The sequence below is a fragment of the Anoplophora glabripennis genome, unplaced genomic scaffold (genome assembly GCF_000390285.2).
Source record: "Anoplophora glabripennis isolate ALB-LARVAE unplaced genomic scaffold, Agla_2.0 scaffold80, whole genome shotgun sequence".
NCBI lineage: Eukaryota > Metazoa > Arthropoda > Insecta > Coleoptera > Cerambycidae > Anoplophora > Anoplophora glabripennis.
Window position 1 is genome coordinate 1,338,447 of NW_019416401.1, and position 19,708 is coordinate 1,358,154.

A 19,708-nucleotide genomic window follows, 5' to 3' on the forward strand; every position below is an offset into this window, starting at 1 on the left:
AGCACTGCACCTGTCATCGGTACATTTAACGTTTCCCCCACTGTACACAAGAGCCGGCGGCAGTTAATTTCAAGCGCAAGCCCGCCGATATCGCGCCCAGCCGAGAAGCGTCCGCCGAGGCCGACGTCGGCGTCGGGACGCCGTCTGGACACTCTGCGGGCGTATTTTTAGCGCAGGCGAGAGCCACATTGCCGTGAAATCTCGCCTCGGCACCATGGCGCGGTAGTGCTCATACCCCACACTCGATTACCCAACATATCAAGCCTTCGAAGCATGGCAGAATTACGGGTATTTTCCGAAAATCCCCCTTGCCCTACCCGCTACTCGAGTGCCTCCGCTACCCTTCCTTTCTAAAAATAAGTGATTATTATTAGCTGGCCCCTTCGGTGGCTATTTGGGACCGATAGTTTTTTTTTTTGGTAAGTATATCGGTGTGTTTATATGGTGCACCAGTGTCGCCCGAATGAGGCGGATTGTTTGGTAGGAAGTGCATTTGCTTTTTTAGGTTAGATCAGCTTCTAAAATATCGCAGTTACGTGAGATACCGTCCGCGATTGCTTGTATGACTCGATATAGGGTGAGAGAAACAACAAACGATACCCAATGGTAGAAAATATATGCTTTTAATGTTTTAGAAACGTCAAATAGGCGATTTTTTTTGTATTTCAACTGTTTTATATTGGGAATTTCTTCATGAATGAAGTGGCTTCATCAAGAAACTGGACAAGTATAACGCGATAACTTCATAAATTTATTCGTGAAATTAATGACCCAAACAAAATATCTGCTTTAAATAGACTAAAAAAGTTACGACGCTGTCATAATAAAAAAATATAAAATATCAATATTTTGTTAAATTTAAGGACCATCTTTTTATTCTACGGCAGCTTTAGTACAAAATTTATCCTAGAAATGTTCATATCGCGGATTGTTAGGTTATCATCATCCTAAGGTAATGAGTTTTATGACATTACCAGCAAATAAGTAAATAACTTTTTAGACACTAATTCCACAACTATCTACACTTAGCTGGATTCAATTATTAACTTTCCCCTTATATTTAAAAAGTTATAATTAAAAATCAAGACCTTCGATAGTTCCACCAACGTTCGCTTTTACTATACATATCATTTTTATCCTTAACATAATGTTAATATACAGGGTGGTATAAGTATGGGAACCCCAAAAAATCTCGCGAGATATGCATTTTCCGGAAAACCAAATATAGAGAAAGTTAGGATTTTTCCCTCGCTATTCAATGGTGATGCCATGACCAGTGACCACGTGGTCACTATGGGGTCAAGATGATTTAAAAAATCAAAATGGCGAATCCAATTTAGCGGACGAATTTTTCAAAAATCAACTGATTTGCACCAAACGTTGTTACGGGAATTTTTGGGGTCACTGATCAAAAATCCGAGGTCAAATTTGCAAAATTCCAGATGGCGGACCAAGTTTTTGAAAATCAGTCGATTTGCATCAGAGATGGTATACGGCCGTTTTGGGGGTTGCTTATAATGTGGGGTCAGTGACCCCCAAAAGTCCCCTATATCAAATTTGGTCCCCATTAATTAAATTTTAAAAACCCCATCATCCATCACCTTGGATCCGCCATATTGAATTTTGAACATCTGACCTTGGATTCGTGATCAGCGACCTCGAAAACCTCCGTATACAAAATTTGGAGACTATCGGTTAACTTTCAAAAATTTCGATGGTCAAGGTCATATCTGAACGTAAAATTTTCCGCTCTTTCTATTTCCGGAGTCAAAAAGGGGGGTTACTATTTAAAAAAATCGTCTTGATGCCATAACGAGCACGTGGTCAGTGGTCAGTGGTCATGGCATGGTCACCATTGAATAGCCAGGGAAAAATTCTAACTTTCCCTATAGTATGTATTTGTTTTTTCCGGAAAATGCATATCCCGATAACAAGATTAAAAATTGCTGTTATAATATAAATTATCTTAGCAAAACTATTTTATTGGTCGATTTCCCTCCTCAGTGCAACTGTTTTACATTGAGAATAAATTCACGAAGTCCTTCATGAATTAATCCATCAATTTATTAATAAAGTGTTTGGTATTAACACTGTTCCAAACTGCTGTATTCACACAAAAATTGCTTCTAGTAGCTTTAGAAGCAGGTCATAGTAAATAAAAATAAATTCAAAAGGAACACATTTCCTTGAATAAGTTGAGAATTGTTAATTTTTAAATAGACATAAAAAATTATAATCCTACTTGGCCAATTCAAGTACCTATCACACATCAAGTAAACAAATAATTTCACCTCACTATTTTGCTGGTATGTACTTCAGGAAAGCAGGAGGATTAAAACGTGTTCTAATTGGTGAAAAACTTCAAGAATTTTATTTGACAGTTGATTTGATGTATTATACTAAGACTTGTTCAAATAAACTGTTTTAGTAGTGACGTCACATACGCCAAACAATAGGCAACCCCATAGTATACATTGTCATGGAGAATTTCTTAAAGCTGTTTTACATTGACAATTTATTGATCAATTAATTCATGAAGTCGCTTCATCAAGAAATTGGACAAGTGTAATGCACCAAATCAGCTGTCAAATAACTTCATCAATTTATTCATTAAGTTCTTGACGAATTAGAGCATGTTCTAATTTTCGTCAATTTCTTCGTGAAGTTCGGAAGTACCAACCCAACAGATTTGCAGCCTCAGATCAGTAATGAGGTTATGTTATTGGAATATGTAAATAACTGTGTGGCGTCGTACTAGTTTTGTATTGTTTTTACTGATTTGTTACTTACAAAAACTAATATTTATATAATATGTGTCAGAACGGTACCGCTGTTGTATCACTAGAATTATGAGTGAAAAGGTGACATTTTTGAAATTTATTTGCTTCTTTGATTCATTGGTAGAACTGATTAATACGTCAAAAAACTTGACAAAGTCTGTAGCAGTGTAAAACCACACTGTTTACCAATAAATTCGTGAATTAATTGATGAAGAACTTCGTCAATTTATTGATGAATAAATTGTCAATGTAAAACAGCTATTACTTTAGACATAATTGCCATAAAAATTGCTTAAATATCGCGATATTCTGGCAATATTAGAAATATTCAAACCCCAAGTGACAAACTAATAGAATTATAGAATTTATATATTTAAATTTATACGCGAGTATTGACTTTTATAGTAATTAATAAATTAAAATTATAACAATGTTACTGAGCATGCTCAATGAAGAGAATTTCAGTAATAAGCGAAGTAGCCTCGCGACAGGATATCATTCAAGGAAAGTTTGATTATGGTTAAGAGTACGTCTATAATAAACCACTTGAAGAAAAAACCATTCAATAAACATATTAACACAGTACAACGCCAAGAAAAACAATAAAAATACGTAGAACTAGAAGATGCCAAGATTAAACCAAACAAGAGGAAATACGCTAATGATGACAGCGATATAACATCACCTGCGTATGAGGCTATTCTTTCCGGACATGCGCATTAGGAATAACACGGCTCATATTAAATTTTTACTTTATTTAAATTTAAGAATATTTTTTATATCGTTTTTGTAAGTTTTGAGCACATTAGTGTGTCTATTTTACGAAACACGTGTTGGTTCTTAAATACTTCCAAATCCTTGTAAAAATAAATTAATTTAAAGTTGTTCATTTTTATATTATCTATGTAAATAGTGCACAAGGGTCAGATTCGGTATGTACAATTTCAACTATGACAATTTGTTGCGGGTTGCCTAAATATGTGACGTCACACTAAAAGAGTCTATTCTTCATGAAGCGATTTCATGAAATAATTGGCAGTGTAAAACAGCCATTAGAACGTTATTTGTTCACATATTCAGCATATTTTTAGTATAATTGTGGTACTTTAATGATGATTTTCCATGTTATCTAATTAAAAAAACAACAATTCCCAACATTTTCAAGAAAACGTATTCGTTTTCTATTTTTTTTATATTTACTATGACTTGGTTGAAAAGTTGATAGCAGCTTTTGTTTCAAATTGACAAAGTTTAGAAAAGTGTTAAACCGCATAAATTGATGAATTAATTCATAAATAAATGTTTTAGAAACGTCAAATAGGCGATTCTGTTCGTATTAGTGATGACTAACGTCATCGATAAAAAATTAATTTTCAGAGATATATCCAGTACATTGTGGATCTGTCTTATCTTAAGAGATACATTTCATTTTGATATATCGTGGAGAAACTGATGATTGCATATTTTTTATTTAATTGAAAATCAAAGTGAATATAAGCCATGAGACTTGTAGGGATCAAATTTTTAGTCGCATTAACTGACATTCAACTTTTGTTTTTCTTAAGGGTGTAAACCCATTATTGCATTTTTTAATATTTAAAATCACATTTTTCCAATGATGATTTATACTAAATATCAAATTATCAATTTTTACAAAGAGTTCTTTGCAAACAAAACATTTAATGCGAAATTTTGACAGCACATTCCTAATTTGACCGATTTTATACCTCTTAAGACAACTCTGAAATCTCCGTGATGCGAAAAACGGACACATGTTTAAAACTATTTGGTATTTCTTAAGTAACTTTTAAAAGATATATTTTGGGACACCATAAATTAAAGAAGCATTTATTTCGAAGATTAACTCAGCTTCTCTTTTGTTACAAAATAGATTTACTACGTCAAGGATGGCCCTGGTGATGCTCCCGAGCGACCTGCCGTGGTGGGAGAACGTAAAGCGGCAGCTAAAGAAAATGGTACACACCAAAAACACCCCCGAGCTGATAGAGGGCATGCAGAAAATATACGAAATGTGCAAGTATATATTTTCCTCCAAAAACCAAAGCGCGAATTGTTACTGACCGTCGTGTATTTTACAGCGTGAGCTTAGACCCGGAAGAAGAGATAGTGGATCCGGAACAGTTCGTGGGGCTTCTAAATTTCCTGGATAACGACATGACTAGCGAAGAAAGGAACATTTTTCTGAACAAAACTTTACCGAATATGGTGAACAGAGCGCTTAGGATCAAGGAACTCAGGCCCAAGAGAGGGTTACACTTTAGTTTACAGCAGCAACGTGAGTATGAAGCCACCAACAATTAAAAAGAGTCCGAATGTGACCAAAAGACTTGCAAATAATTGATTACGAATAGGCACATTGCTTTTTCAAATCTTTGAATTCAACCAAGACATTCTTATTACTCACAATCAGACCAAACAAATTTGAACCCAGAAGATGGTCTATAACTATAGTCTATACTTTTCCGAAAGTTCTTGATGTGCAGAATCCGAATCCGAATTGCTCCATCCCGTCGGGTTTTCTAGATGTGGTAACTTAAAAGCGTGAAAAATTTGTTTTTTCGCTGTATTTGTGGTTGAGAAATTTTTCTTCACAAAATTCGTTATGCCATTTGAAAATCCATTTTAAATCGTTCGAACACCTTCGTTTCTCTTGATGCAATTGTTTGCAGCATCAGATGAAGACTAGGAAATAGAATACAATCAAATTATAAATTCCCAATGATCCTTCAGGTTTTTGGGGTCGTTGATTACGAATCTGAAGTCACAAGTCACAATTAGAAAACTCAAAATAGCGGATCGAATATGGAAAATGGAATAAAAAGAATACGGGAATTTAGAAATTTTGTCAAATACTATAAGTACAAAATTTCTAGTAAAAAATATGGATTAAAAAAACCTGACGTTGGTAGGTATTTGTAATGTGATTTTTCTCTTTTTAAACATTTGTCTGCTGCTATTCAATTTCCGAATATCGACGAATATAAATTTCAAAAATGAGGAACAGATATTCGAAAAATTCAAAATTGATTTTCAGATGCCGATACGAGTTTTGTAGAGGAAAATTACTTTGTCATATAACTTAACCTCAGACATAGCGAAAAAAAGAGGTTAGAATATTTCTAACACCTGATATGATAGAGCAATTCTAAAGTCGGATTTGGACTGAATGCGTCGAACACCTTCAGGAAAGTATAGTGTCTGGTTTCTGGTTTAAGATCAGTTGTCATGTGTTATTATATCCAGGCTTTCCAGTGCTTACGCCTAGAGTTTTAATGGGGGAAAAAATGGAATAATGGGAAAAAACTTGATCTTTTTCGTTTTTTCGGATAAAAAATTGGAAAAAAATTGAAAAATTCTATAAATTCAAAACGAAAACTTCCAAAATATATTTCATGATACATTTAATTAACTGGAATAAACCTTAATAAATGTGTGAGAATGGGAATAAACATATTTCAACAAATGCTCTCAAATCTAAAATTAGTAAAACATCAACAACAAATTAACAAAAAAATATATTTTATTTAAAGCAACAAAAATAAACAAAACCTTAATTTTTCATGAACAAACAACGAAAAGAAACAAAATTTCAGTTCTCTATAATTAGAAAAAGGGTTATTAATTTGGAAAACCCGGAATATTAAGATAATATAAGGGAATTCTCATTTCCAAAGAGCATTTCTTCCAGAAATTTTAATAGACCTTTTTAGTAGTGACGTCACAAACGCCAGATAATAGGCAACCTCATAGTATACCTTGTCATGAAGAATTTCTCAATATTTTTACTAGATCGATTTTCGACCTTAAGTACTTTGGACATAAGCGCCAAAAAAAAATGTCTTTGTCATGACTTTAAATATCGTGATATTCTCGCAATATTAGAAATATTTAAGAAGTTTCAAACCCCAAGTTACAAACTAAAAGCATTATAGAATTTATAATTTTAAATTTATAGAACAATATCACTTAAAGAAAAAAAACACTCCAAAAACAGACTGGCACAGCAGAGCACCAAGAAAAACAATAAAAAAATACTTGGCAGAACTAGAAAATGCCAAGATTAAACAAAAAAGAGAAAATACGCTAATGATGACAGCGATATAACATCACATGCGTATGAGGCTATTCTTTCCGGACATGCGCATTAGGAATAACACGGCTAATGTTACATTTTTACTTTATTTAAATTTAGGAATATTTTTTATATCGTTTTTTGTAAGTTTTAAGCACATTAGTATTATTTTACCAAACACGTGTTCTTAAATACTTCTCAATATATTCATTTGAAGTTGTTCGTTTTTATAGTATTTACGTAAATAGTACACAAGGGTCAGATTCGGTCTGTACAATTTCAACTATGACAATTTGTTGCGGATTGCCTAAATATGTGACGTCACACTAAAAGTCTATACAAATGCAGATTATAATACTTTTTCAGCTGACTGTACCGAGTTAGAATACTCTTTCGTGTCGTCTTTGCTGGCGAACGCCTTTTTCTCAACATTTCCAAAACGAACCGATAAGACTCATCCTACACTGCAAAATTTCAATTTCTCCTATTTTTTCAAAAACCTGAACACCAACGCGCAAAAGTCCAAGTTGAAGAGTTTCCTGTACTACTTCGAATGGCTGGAGAACAATGAAAATTCTGATGGGAAATTGAAAATCTATCGACAGGTGAGTTGACGTTTATTTAAAGAAAATATTTTCTTTTCTGTGCCCTAAAGCTTATGTCACACGTGGCGACAAGTCGTGCGACTCCTGTTGTTGACTATTTATAAAGCACATAAACAACTGCAGGTAGAGATAGGTGTTTTTTACTAGGTCTCTGGATTTTGCTGCGCTAACTTCGACTTACAGAAACGGAAAAAGAAGGAGAAGCGTATTCTAGACCCGCAGTTGGATAAAAGTGAAAAGTGACCTAGATATGATCTTCGCACCTATTAGTAAATCGATTCCACTATTATTTTTCCTGGAAATGTTTTCATAGGGATATGAATATCGGCTGAATTTATTTTTTTGACAAGGATACTCATTCCTTTTTTCTAGGAACTCTACTAGCATATTTTTCCTGAATTAAAAGTTATAATTTAATATGCCTGCGTAAACAAGACAAGGTTATCTTTCCATCTGTTAAAGGCGTACAAGTTTTCCACTAAATTACTTTTTTAGCCGCTCTCTGCGGATTACCGACCATAGATCGCAATTAAGATCCAGTTATTTTTATCCTTACATAAAAAACAATTAACTTACATACACTTGCGTCTAAGGGACACAATTTTGCATTCTATTGCACATAATTTATTCCGTATATGTATAATTTATATAAAAAAAACCAAACTAATGAATACATTATTTTCTTTTCATTTGAAAGTAATGACCTCATAAACATTTTCAGCACATCAAGATATGTAAACATTAAATTTCATTGGTTTAGTTGAAAAGCCAATGACTTGTCCATCACTGTTAACTATAAATATTTTAATTCATTTTTGCTTAAGTACAGAGTGGTCACGCAAAAATTGTCTGTTATAATTCGAGATAAATGAGAAAGGTGTAAGAGTTGAACAACTTTTTAACATTATAAAATCTGTGTGATGCAAATAATTGAGTCTTACTAAGATATATAGGTTATGCATGCGCATTAATAATTTTTCAATGAAAAATTGTTTCCAATATTTTTCTAAACATAAATATTTTGTCAAGTTTGGAGAAATGTTACCGATTTTGCGTAATAAAATGAATTATGAGATGTTTAGACCGCAACTGCTTTGGATTATTAGAAAAATGACAGAAAGTTGCATTTCCATTCCATATCCACGATTTTATTAGTCTTTCTCTCAAGTGACGTCATCACATACGCGTAGACATCATATTATATTGCCTACCGATTTAGCAAAAAATAATAACTATTTATTTTAGCTAATTAATAGCTACTATTTTAGCCTTAGCCAAAACCAAAGAGATACAAAATAAAAAAGAACACATTTGAAAATTTCTGTTAAAAGTAGACAACTGTGACAGCTCATTAGCATGTGGCGACACCTATTTGAATAAACAGACTAATGAACTACATAAATGCAATAGGGGTTTCGAATAATCTATAAATATTTAGTTTTATTAATATTTCTTACTCGAGATATATATTTAAATCACAAGAATTTTTGAATATATTTATATTTTTAATAAATTCAAAGAAATTCACCCCAAAATAAATATAAACTACCTAAAAATCATTTAAACTCGTCTTCTGAAATATAATAGGTAATAATTTAATACTTACTTTTCCTATTAAAAATGAAATCTTTCATTTGGAAAATTATGTTTTAAAATATTATATTTTTTAAAGGGCAGTTAAAAAACTATTTCATAAATCAGTTAGTAGTTATAAAATGAAAAAAAAAAAAAATGGAGAAAATATCTTTATATGTGTGTATCTTTATAAATGTGATTTGGACCTAAATTTTTTTACTTTCTATTCAATCTAGACATCACTTTTTTCGGTTTTGTTTAATTGTCTCTGCAACTCATACATTAAAAAAATACAAATACTACAACTTCTATTTTTGCACTTTTTTCATATATGGAAATATACTAGGATGGACAATTTTCATAGAGTGCAATACTTTGGAAATATCTTATTTATTGTTTCTCATTTTCTTCTTTTAGGTGATGAGTAGCAAAGAATGGCTGACTATCGAAGACTGGTTAGAATGTAGTTTACCTCTATGCACCTTAAAAATAAAGCACGATGGAAAGTTGGAAAGATCTGACGATGAGTGCCTACAAATATGTTTCGCAAGTGCCAAAATAGGTGGAAGTGTTTTGACTAACGGTTATACTCAGGTAAAAGTTGCTCTTTCTTTATAAACAACATTTCTTTGCGTTAGTTATTTTTCAAAATAGCAAAACGACGGTTTTGGTTGTCTTTCCAGGAATGCATAAGTTTGGTAACCGCTCCAGAGTTACTGACTGTGCTGCTAAATGTCGAGGCCTTAGAGGACAACGAAGTCCTTACAATTGAAAACGTCAGGCATATTTCGAGAATTTCCGATCCAAAGTTCCGAGCGAACTTGGAAAAACTTGAAATGCCCAAAGAGGTAACAAAAAAAATTTTGCTGAAAAGTTCCATGACTAATTAAATACACTTTTTTCAGAAAACGATCTGCTGTATGGATGCGGACGATTACACCAAACTACCGATTGGCCAGTACGAAGAAGACAACATATTAAGGGAACTGAACAAATGTCTTTTAGGTTTCCAACAAAAACAAACAAAAAACGTGAATCAGGGCCAACCTGTTCTAACAGCAACCTACAATCACAGAAGGCGTTTATCTCCCATCGGCGAATCGATAGGTGAGTACATAAACCGCTTCCGATGATTCTCTTACAATATTTAACCTTAACTCATGAAATTCAGGATCCACTCAATCAGACCCCGCCAGTACCATCCCCATAATAACCCAGCAGTCCTGCAGCACCAACCAGAGCGGATCCGCTTCGCCAATAAGCGACAACAACAACACCTCTACCAGTAGACTCCGGGTGAAGCTAGAAATGGAACGCAACCTAAAGAAACGGGGCCAAGTCACCAACGAAGCTCTCGTCCACAACAGAAGGGGTCGGTTCATAGTCTTGGGCTCTTCAGGGGAATGTTTACCAGTCTCCAGGAGACCTTTAGAAGATGACAGTAGTGAATACTCCAGTTGCGAATCTTCGGAAAGTGAGTTCCACAGTGCCAAAACTAGTCAAGATGATAGCGAAGACGAGAATTTTCACAAGAGGTACAGCATAGATTTGGAGTCTCCAGAACGGAGGCATATTTTTGCTCAGAAGTTGAAGGATGCCTTGAAGAGAGAGATATCGGAGAGCCCAGTGACTTCCAGTGAAGAGAGCTATGCTGTCGGGATATCAGTGACTGGATCTGGAATCCACGACCCAGATATAAAGTAGGTATACACCGAGTCCAAAAAGTGTAATATTGCGAGATTCAGTAATTTCAACCACCACTTATGTCATTTATTTGCTTTTTTGTTTTGTGTAATTGCTTTTCCATTCAATCACTCCGTAATTTCTCTTTTTCTTCATGCATATGTTGGCAATATTTCCATTCATCGACTATGGTAAGGAGCATTATCCATGATAGTCACTACACCAGATTCGATGGGAAGCGGAGATAGAAATAGAATCTTGTAACAATAGAACAAGTGCCAGCACCCAGCCTAAACATATTATTGGAACACTATGCAAAATGAACAGCACAATACAATCTCCACGCAGAGAACATACAAAATTATTTTATCTAATTAAGTAGTGAAACTTTGACTCACTGTTTTACTATTTTGGACCTGAATTTCAGTTTTGTACAATTTGTATTTTCCAAGAGTACTCCACAAAATATGTAGGAATTTTAATGACAGGTTTTCCATAGGGTAAGAAGAGGTGGATCCACCGGATTTGCTCTACAAGAGGACTCTTTGGACGAAGAGTTCTTGGAGCATTCCCTGAACAAAGAGAGACTCTGGATAGACAAATTTAAAAGTAAACAGTGTGCTCTAAGCAGGAAAGAGTCTAACAAATCCTCCGAATATAGTTTCAGCACCGAGTACAGGTAGAAACCTCCGTCATATGTTTAAAAATTTTACAGGTTTGAATTTTAGTTCGGAATTAGAAGAGGTGTATGAGCAGTTCTCTCGTTGGCTGGAGCATCCCATTTTGGAAACTGACAAAGGCACCAAGAGGGAGTTGGACGCGAGGGAAATGGCTGTCGTTCGATTTGCAGGTACAAGAAAGTTACAAAGTGTCAAAGTTTGATTCAGGTGATAAAGACAGATTTAACGTAACTTCACTTTTTATGTTGATCTATAATCGTTAGATGATTGAATTATGCATTTTTAGGATCAATTTTGAAACGCACACTTAGCGAGTCGTTCGCCGGGGTCCAAGTTCCTATGACTGAAGGTTGTGACTCGGGTACGGGAAACTTGGAGGAGTTCAGTACGAAGAAAAACAAATTAGTTTTGAGTGCCAAATCCTTAAGCTTGGAACTAGCTAGACAGAAACATCGACTTGCAGCCCAACTGGTAAGTTAAGGATCTCGAGAGGTATTACTTTAACATGTGATTTTGCTCAATAGGTTTTTAAATTGGGGAGAGGGGGGTTAAGTTTGGATATATAACAATAAAACATCTGTTCAATTTACTAAGAAAATTAGTAAGACCTCCACAATTAAAAGGATTAATTCAAACGGAGTTGACTTAGTCGTCTACTTTTTGCTTAATGGACTTTTTTCACAAATTTTTCCTTAAATTATATTTTCTTCCAATTTTTTTGTCAAGATAAACTGTAGAAACCTACAAAATTAGTTTAAATTTAAAAATTCTAAGAATGCGAAGTATTTTAAATTCTTACACTTTAAACCTGTTTTTTGTACTTTTCTAAAAAAATTTTGACAGACTACAGACAATCAAATGATGGCTTCTTGGGAAAGTAAAAAAATTATGAAATTGACAGTTAAATTGATTATTTTTGATTCGCTACAGTTTTCCATATTAAAAAAATGCTGTTATTTATATTTTTTCCAAGACAGTTAAAGAATGTTGCCAGAAAAGCATAAACATAATCAAATACAAGACTAAAAGTTTTTCTATGAGAGTGATTCAAAATTAAAACAATAGATGTCTCCCTTTTCCTATTCTCCCTAAAATCTCTAGGTTGACTAAAATACCGCAATCAATGTTCTTGTTTGCCCCAAAATGGCGGTTTGACACAAGTCAATTTGTACTATTTATTAAAACTTATTATTTATTGAAAATTCAAACATATTTCCAGGTTAGCAATAGGGATTTTACCCCAAAACGACAGTTGATAGCGGTACGTTATCACTATCCAGGAATTTTAATTCTTCCTAAAGTGCCTAGATTGACCAAGTACAACAATCAATGTTCTTGTTTGACTCAAAATGGCGGTTTGGCATATATACAAGTAAGAAGTTTGAGTGCCATTATTTCATGGCTACACAGCTGGTGCATACCACGTGTGCATGCGGCAGACTTGTCCTACGGAAAAAATGTAAACAACTATTATTGTGAAACATTTAGTAAATTTCAAGACAATGCTTTCTAGTTTTTAAATATTTAAATTAAAATGTATAGATTTTGTAGTACGAAAATAGTGTTGTGGTTAAATTTTAGTTGGAATTTTAGTAATCACGAATCTCTTAAAACAGGAACTTGACTTTTAACCAAATTATGAATTCGAAAAATATGTAATTAAAGTACCCAAAGATTCACGTCATCCAAATAATCATACGAATTAAATATAATTTAAGTCCTTACCAAAAAGCAAAATTCCGTCATTTTTAAACGCACAAGTACAAAACAAACTACAACATAAGTTCAAAATGTCCAACACCTTTTTCAATGTACGCACGATACCTTCGAATCCAATTTTCGCGCACTCGTTAGAAAACACCTCAAGAAAAAGAAATAGTGGTACGCAAAAAACACTCAGACACGGTCCAATTCCAAATACTAATTGACAGCTTAGTACCTCGTATTATCCGTGTGATAAACATTGCATTTTATGGTATTCTATGCACGCAGTTATGTCAATATTCCTTAATTTGAACTTTTGTACATGAAATTGGAGATCTATATATATATTTTTTTCAGAAATGGTTGAGTTTAGGAGTGTCATAAGAAGGTTTTTTTGTTTATTTTAATGTATTCTATCGTCTGTTAAAATTAATGCAGTCAAACTTCTATCACCCTGTATAAAATTATCCAAATGTAATTGTAGTTCATTTAAATAAAAATATTTCTATATTGCATAATAAAAATTAATTGACTGCATAGAAACACATTGAAAATTAAGACTTGTTTTTCAAGGATGACGATAGGAGGTCACCCCGATCAAAATGGCAGTTGATCGGGGTGCCTTATCTATATCTAGGAACTTTAATTCTCTCTTTTCACTATCGTCACTGAAGGAATTTTAATTCTCACAATAAAAGTTATTGCCTTTATTAATGTTATTTTGACAAATTAAGGAGGTTTATCTGATTTGGAATTGACGAACAAATATTCATAAAAAAATCAATATAAGCTTATTATCCTCAAAAAAAATTATGACTAGTTTGGATACCTAAGAGACGAGATATTAATAAAATAACTTTACACGATTTAGTACAGAGTCTTATGAGAATGCAGATTTTTTTGGTCTTTCCACTTAGAATGCGCAACAATTGACGAACAGTTTCCACAGCAACTTGTATAAATAGGAAACTGATATCTAAGGAACCGTATGACAGCTTGTAGAAATCGATTAGGTGCTTGTAAGATACATAATTTATAATAATTCTCCTTCAAACTTCTGTCGTTGACTAACTTATCCTCCATATGCGTGATAGCGGCAACGCTGCGGTCTCGACGTAGCGTATTATTTGAAATTCGCAGGTGTCCAAACAAACAGAATGATCGAACGGGAGCGAGCGAACGCCGAGCCGAGCGCGCCAGCCAAGTGCAACATTGCCAAATCTAAAAGCTTACTACTTTAGTCACTAGCGAATCTACAGAATCTTTCGTTAGACTTTAGACGTACCTCCGTACCCGATAAACCTCCTTAACAACTACAAGTCTGTCTTCAATTTGATTTGTTCTTGAGAGAAATTGCAATGGGATAAATGTGGCTTTTATTTAAATTTAGGAAATATAATGTAGAAATAAATATAATCTTTGAATGGTGTGTAATTCATTCAATTAAAGATGAAATTTACACTAGTGAGAAGGGTCCATAAAAAATCTAAAGTTCAAGTCACAACGAACGCCTTTCAAATTATACCAGTTTGAATTAATCCTTGCCCGAATCTAATTTTCTTAGGGGAAATGGCATTCTGAAATAAAGTGTTGTTAACAGAGTGACGAGCCAGTAGAGCCCGATTTAGCGGCTGAGAGCGTTTCTCCTCCATTAACAAACAGTGACGCTTTAAATCGAAATAGTCTAACAAAAAAGCGTAGAGCTTGGTTCTTGTCTTGTGTTAATGAGGCCATTATCCAAACTTTGGAAGATATTTCTGTAAATGTCAGTTTGCCACAAGTCGAAAAGGTAAATAGCCGGTAAACTATACCTAACTGCTAAGGTGTGATTTTGCTCCTGTAAATAACCTTCCACTGACGTGCACGAATACAGAGCCAGTTTAAGGATGAGATATACTAACTGCCCCGTAGCTTCTCTTTGATTCCAAATGTTTGAAATAGCGCAACCTAAGGAATGTAACAGTATTGGGACACATACTGACGTCTTTTTTTTTGTAATCCAAGTGAAGGCAGGCCAAATCCCCCTCCTTATTTGGATTGCATGCTATTTTGAATGCAATGAAGACAGCATGTTTCAGTATCACAATAAATACGAAATTATTTTGTACATTTTCAAAATACACAGCAATGTATAAAAAATGAATAGCATTTTTAACTTTAAAAAATATTTTTTATACAAACACTTGTTTTTGAGGCTCTCAAAATAAAGGGTGTAGTTTTGTTTTAAAGAAAATTGTTACATCTCCGAATATTTTATGAACAATTGGAGATAATGAAATAAAATTTTGTATGCACGACATATTAATAAAATGACATTAGACCTGAAAAAATTAATTCAAGGTCAAACTACTGATTACCTTTTCATTAAAAATTATTGCACACCACTGGAAAATGTCACTGGTGGCAAATGAAAATAAAAATGGTTATACCTACGTATTTTAATGAGCAAGTATGGGGTCTATCTTGGCACAAACAATTTTGATGAAATTTGGGAATAAAAAAATAAAATAGAAGTTGTCGACCCTGATAGATTTTGAAAAGGGTATCCATAATATACAGGGTGTTTATTAAATACTTGTACAAACTCTAAAGGGTGAATCTTTTACTAATTTTAAAGTAAAAAGTTCATATGAACATGAGTCTGCAATGGCTTGGTTCTTGATATAGAGCGTTCAAAAATAATTTTTGTTTCAGCAATTATTGTAAATAATATGTTATTAACTTATTTGTAGCAGTACTTTAGTCTTACAATATATAATCAATAAAATACACATTTTTTCACTTGTTTTTCAAAAATTCTACCGCGGGTTTAACTTTAAACCTGTTTTTTATGAAATGGCTGCTTTCAGCAACAAATACTAAGAGTACCTTTCGTATGTAAAATTGAATGGAGAATAGGTGCGTTTAGTCAAAAATGAGATACAGTGCAACACAAAAAAGTTATGGTTATTTAAGTCCAGGTACAACACTGAATGTGGCGCCCTCTAACATTAAACAAAAAACTAAGTAAATATTTGTGTTTCTCATTATCAATACTCCCATTTTCCCAAATTTCATCAAATCGCCATGTTACTTAACAAAAATTAATTAAAATACCAAACAAAAATTTTTTTTGGTCACTATATCTCAAGAACTTATGAACATATGAACTTTCTATCTTAAAATTAGTTAAAGATTCACCCTTTAAAGTTTGTACAAGCACTTAATAAACACCCTGTATGTGCAAAATATCAGGGTGTTTGTAAATAAGTGCGAAATATTTTAGGGGGTGTTGGCCGAAGTTATTTTGTGAAAAAAGTTCATATAAAGGTAGGTCGAAATATGCTTCGTTTCTGAGATACAGAATGTTTAAATTTAAATATTTATTTATTTTTATTAATTATTTCAGTTTTAAAAGATTTTAACTTGAAATTTGAAAAATGCTTTGGATGAATAAATATGCATTTTTTGGGGTAATCCGAATATTTCAACAAGCACCTTTAAATAAAAGATTAACAAAACCTATAATAAAATGTTTTATTTTTTCCTCAAAAACGGCGCATCCTACGAAAAAAATTGAAGTGACCAATTTCATTCAGAATTGATGGCAGATTTCTATAAAAATGGGATGGGAATGGGATATATTAGTGGGGTACCATTTTTTTAATTAAAAAAGGTTGTGGCATTCTCGCGTGACCGCCACTGGTGCAAGTAGAAATATTCGGATCACCCCAAAAAATGCACATTTATCCTTCCAAAGCGTTTTTCAAATTTCAAGTCAATATCGTTAAAACTGAAATAATTAAAAAAAAAATAAATAGAAAATTAAAATTTAAACACTTTGTATCTCGGGAATAAAGCATATTTCGACCTACGTTTATATGAACTTTTTTTCACAAAATAACTTCGGCAACATCCCCCTAAAATATTTTGCACTTATTTACAAACACCCTGTATATTTTCCCAAAGAGAACATCAGGGTGGACGAAAAGTTCTAATAGGTGGTTCGCCCTCACAGAAACTAGTCCGACAATAACAAGGGTAAGTCAAAGATTCGTGGCTAAGGTTAAGAAAGTGAAAGATAATTCTATAACTGGCAGCGACACGGGCTATGGCATAACAACCCAAAAAACCATCATACCGTAACTACCGTACCTCATCTACATCACTTAGTTGAGCTAAAAATTATTTTTTTTTTTGTGTTAAATGCCATTTTTATTCATGTTTATAGAAAAAAAAATTTGTTTCAATATTTTCAATTGTTCAGAGGCAATTTTTTTTCTTGACAACTTGGAAACAACACCCTGTATATCAAAAACGAAGGCTTCAAAGACAAGTGTTTATATGAGAAAATATTCTTAAATTTTGAGGAAAACACTCCGTCATTTACAAAAAAAAACAGTAATTTCACCAAGAATCCTAGTCAGAAAATCTGAACATAAAAAACATTTATAAAACCATTTTTCTCAGAACATCGCGTCAATAACTTATGACCTCATAATAATAAACATAGATTTAGAAACTATTGAAATTGGAAATTTATACGAAAATTAATATGCCAAACACAAACATCAAATTTACGACCGTCTTCTTTCAGTTATCCCAGATATCGACACAGAAATCGAAAAACGGTCTCAAGCCTATATCGACGGGCAACTGGGGCTGCGGTTCTTCGAGAAAAGGCGACGTCCAACTCAAAGTGGTAATACAGTGGCTGGCGGCGAGCGTGGCGGGAGCCCCTTCTGTAACCTATTACACCTACGGCCACCAGCAGCTGGTGAAGCTGGACACGGTGTGTCGAATACTGGTCGACAGGAAATGGACCGTTAAAGACTTGGCTGAGGCGACTTTGAGGTACTGCAGCCACGTGTTGCAAGGGAAGGAACTCAGTGGGACTTTGTTCGAGGAACTGATAGGTGTTGAGCGGACGATATAGTTGCTTTTTTATATTTGCGAGGTTTCAAGCATCTAGTCATTACGAGTACAGTGTTACATATTGCTGGTGTGTATTTTACAGAGGATTATTTTAAATATGCCCAAATTTCTATAAATCGAGAAGTTTGTTTTTAATCAAGGACAAATTTTGTTATTTGTGTCATTTTTTCCAAAGCAATAATGACTAGCACGTTGCAGATTTTAATCTATGAAATGCACACCAATATTCATTAAAAAATTAACTAAGGAAGTAATGTGACGCATTTAACAAATGAAAATGAAAATTCCGAGTGAGAAAATTGTAAAAAACAAGAACGCTTCTTCTAAAATTTGCTCAAAACGTTTCAGTTAGTGTTTTGGGGTGTACGCAGTATTTGACAATGAATGAACACTTCAAGGATAGCTTTGTTGACTGAAAATAGACTTTAGACAATCTTCCTTCCTTAAAAAGCCGGTGCTTCAAATGTTTTTTTTTTCATTTTTTAAATTAATAAAATTTAGTATGAGAAGGTTTTTAGGGTACCTGGAGAAAAACATTACATAATTTTTTTGTTAAAAACTTGGATATTGTGTTGTCAGTTTATTTACTGTCGTTACCCACTGCTTCGTACCTACTGGCAGATAGTAACCTACTAATCTGTAAGTACTATAAAAGCACGACTAGTGTTGCACTAGACGAAATAAGCTTTTTAATTAATTATTATACAGGGTGATTCACATATGGTGAACAAAAATGAAACCTCATATTCTTTGGTGAACTTTAAGGGGTCTTTCCTATAAAGTTTTTATCTAGGACGCTACGTTAAAAAGATACAGGGTGTTAAAACTTCAAAAAAATGTTTTTCATTTTTAATAATAATTTATTATTATTATTATTTTAAATAATTTAAAAACTAATAAGTGAAATAATTTGAAATTGGGCACAAAATCTGAGGGCTTCTCCTAAAATTTACATGCCCCAGTGGCGGAGATACAGGGTATCGGTGGCATATTTTTCCAAATAAAATAGTACACCACTGCTTTACGGTAACAACCATGATATTTTCGGATTCGTCTTTCAATTTTCTACAAATTACTACTCTTTTGTTTTTCGAAAAAGCCCGATTTTCGAGTAAAACTTTAAAAACCAACTGAAAACACTTACTTAAATAACGACACTAACCATTCGGTTATTTATTTGAATAAAGAAATTAATAACATTAGTCATAATTTTAATGATTTTATTTCAGTAAATGCTTAAAAATATCTCCATTTCTACGAACACAGGCCCGAGATCTTTTTAGTAACGAAAATGTAATTTGTTCGAAATTTATTCTTGCTTGAATCTGATGAAAAGCATTATTTATTCTTTCTTCTAACTGCTCAGAATGTCAAAATTGCTAACGCAGCTTATTATGTAATTTTGAAAAGCATTATAATCGAATATAGAAGTGTGTTCTCAGTTAGTTTTTTCGAAAATCAGGCTTTTTTTCAAAAAACATAAGTCATAATTTGTAGAAAATTGGAAGACGAATCCGGAAATATCATGGTTGTTACCGTAAAGCAGTAGTGTACTATTTTATTTAGAAAAATATGCCACCGATACCCTGTAACTCTGCCACTGGAGCATGTAAATTTTAGGAAAAGCCCTCAGATTTGGGATAATGTTTACATAAATACATTTGCCCAATTTCA

General features: G+C 33.3%; 1 protein-coding gene across 1 annotated transcript; it reads left to right on the plus strand.

The window, feature by feature from the left end:
- The first annotated feature begins 119 nt into the window (after positions 1–119).
- LOC108917594 (probable poly(ADP-ribose) glycohydrolase 2) lies at positions 120–18,790 on the plus strand. Its single transcript, XM_018724283.1, has 12 exons — positions 120–419; positions 4,672–4,818; positions 4,880–5,076; positions 7,240–7,478; positions 9,471–9,647; positions 9,737–9,901; positions 9,959–10,160; positions 10,225–10,753; positions 11,236–11,415; positions 11,465–11,586; positions 11,703–11,887; positions 17,697–18,790. The coding sequence occupies exons 2-12, from the start codon at positions 4,688–4,690 to the stop codon at positions 18,033–18,035; spliced, it is 2,466 nt and encodes an 821-aa protein (XP_018579799.1). The 5' UTR covers positions 120–419; positions 4,672–4,687; the 3' UTR covers positions 18,036–18,790.
- The last annotated feature ends 918 nt before the right edge of the window (positions 18,791–19,708 follow it).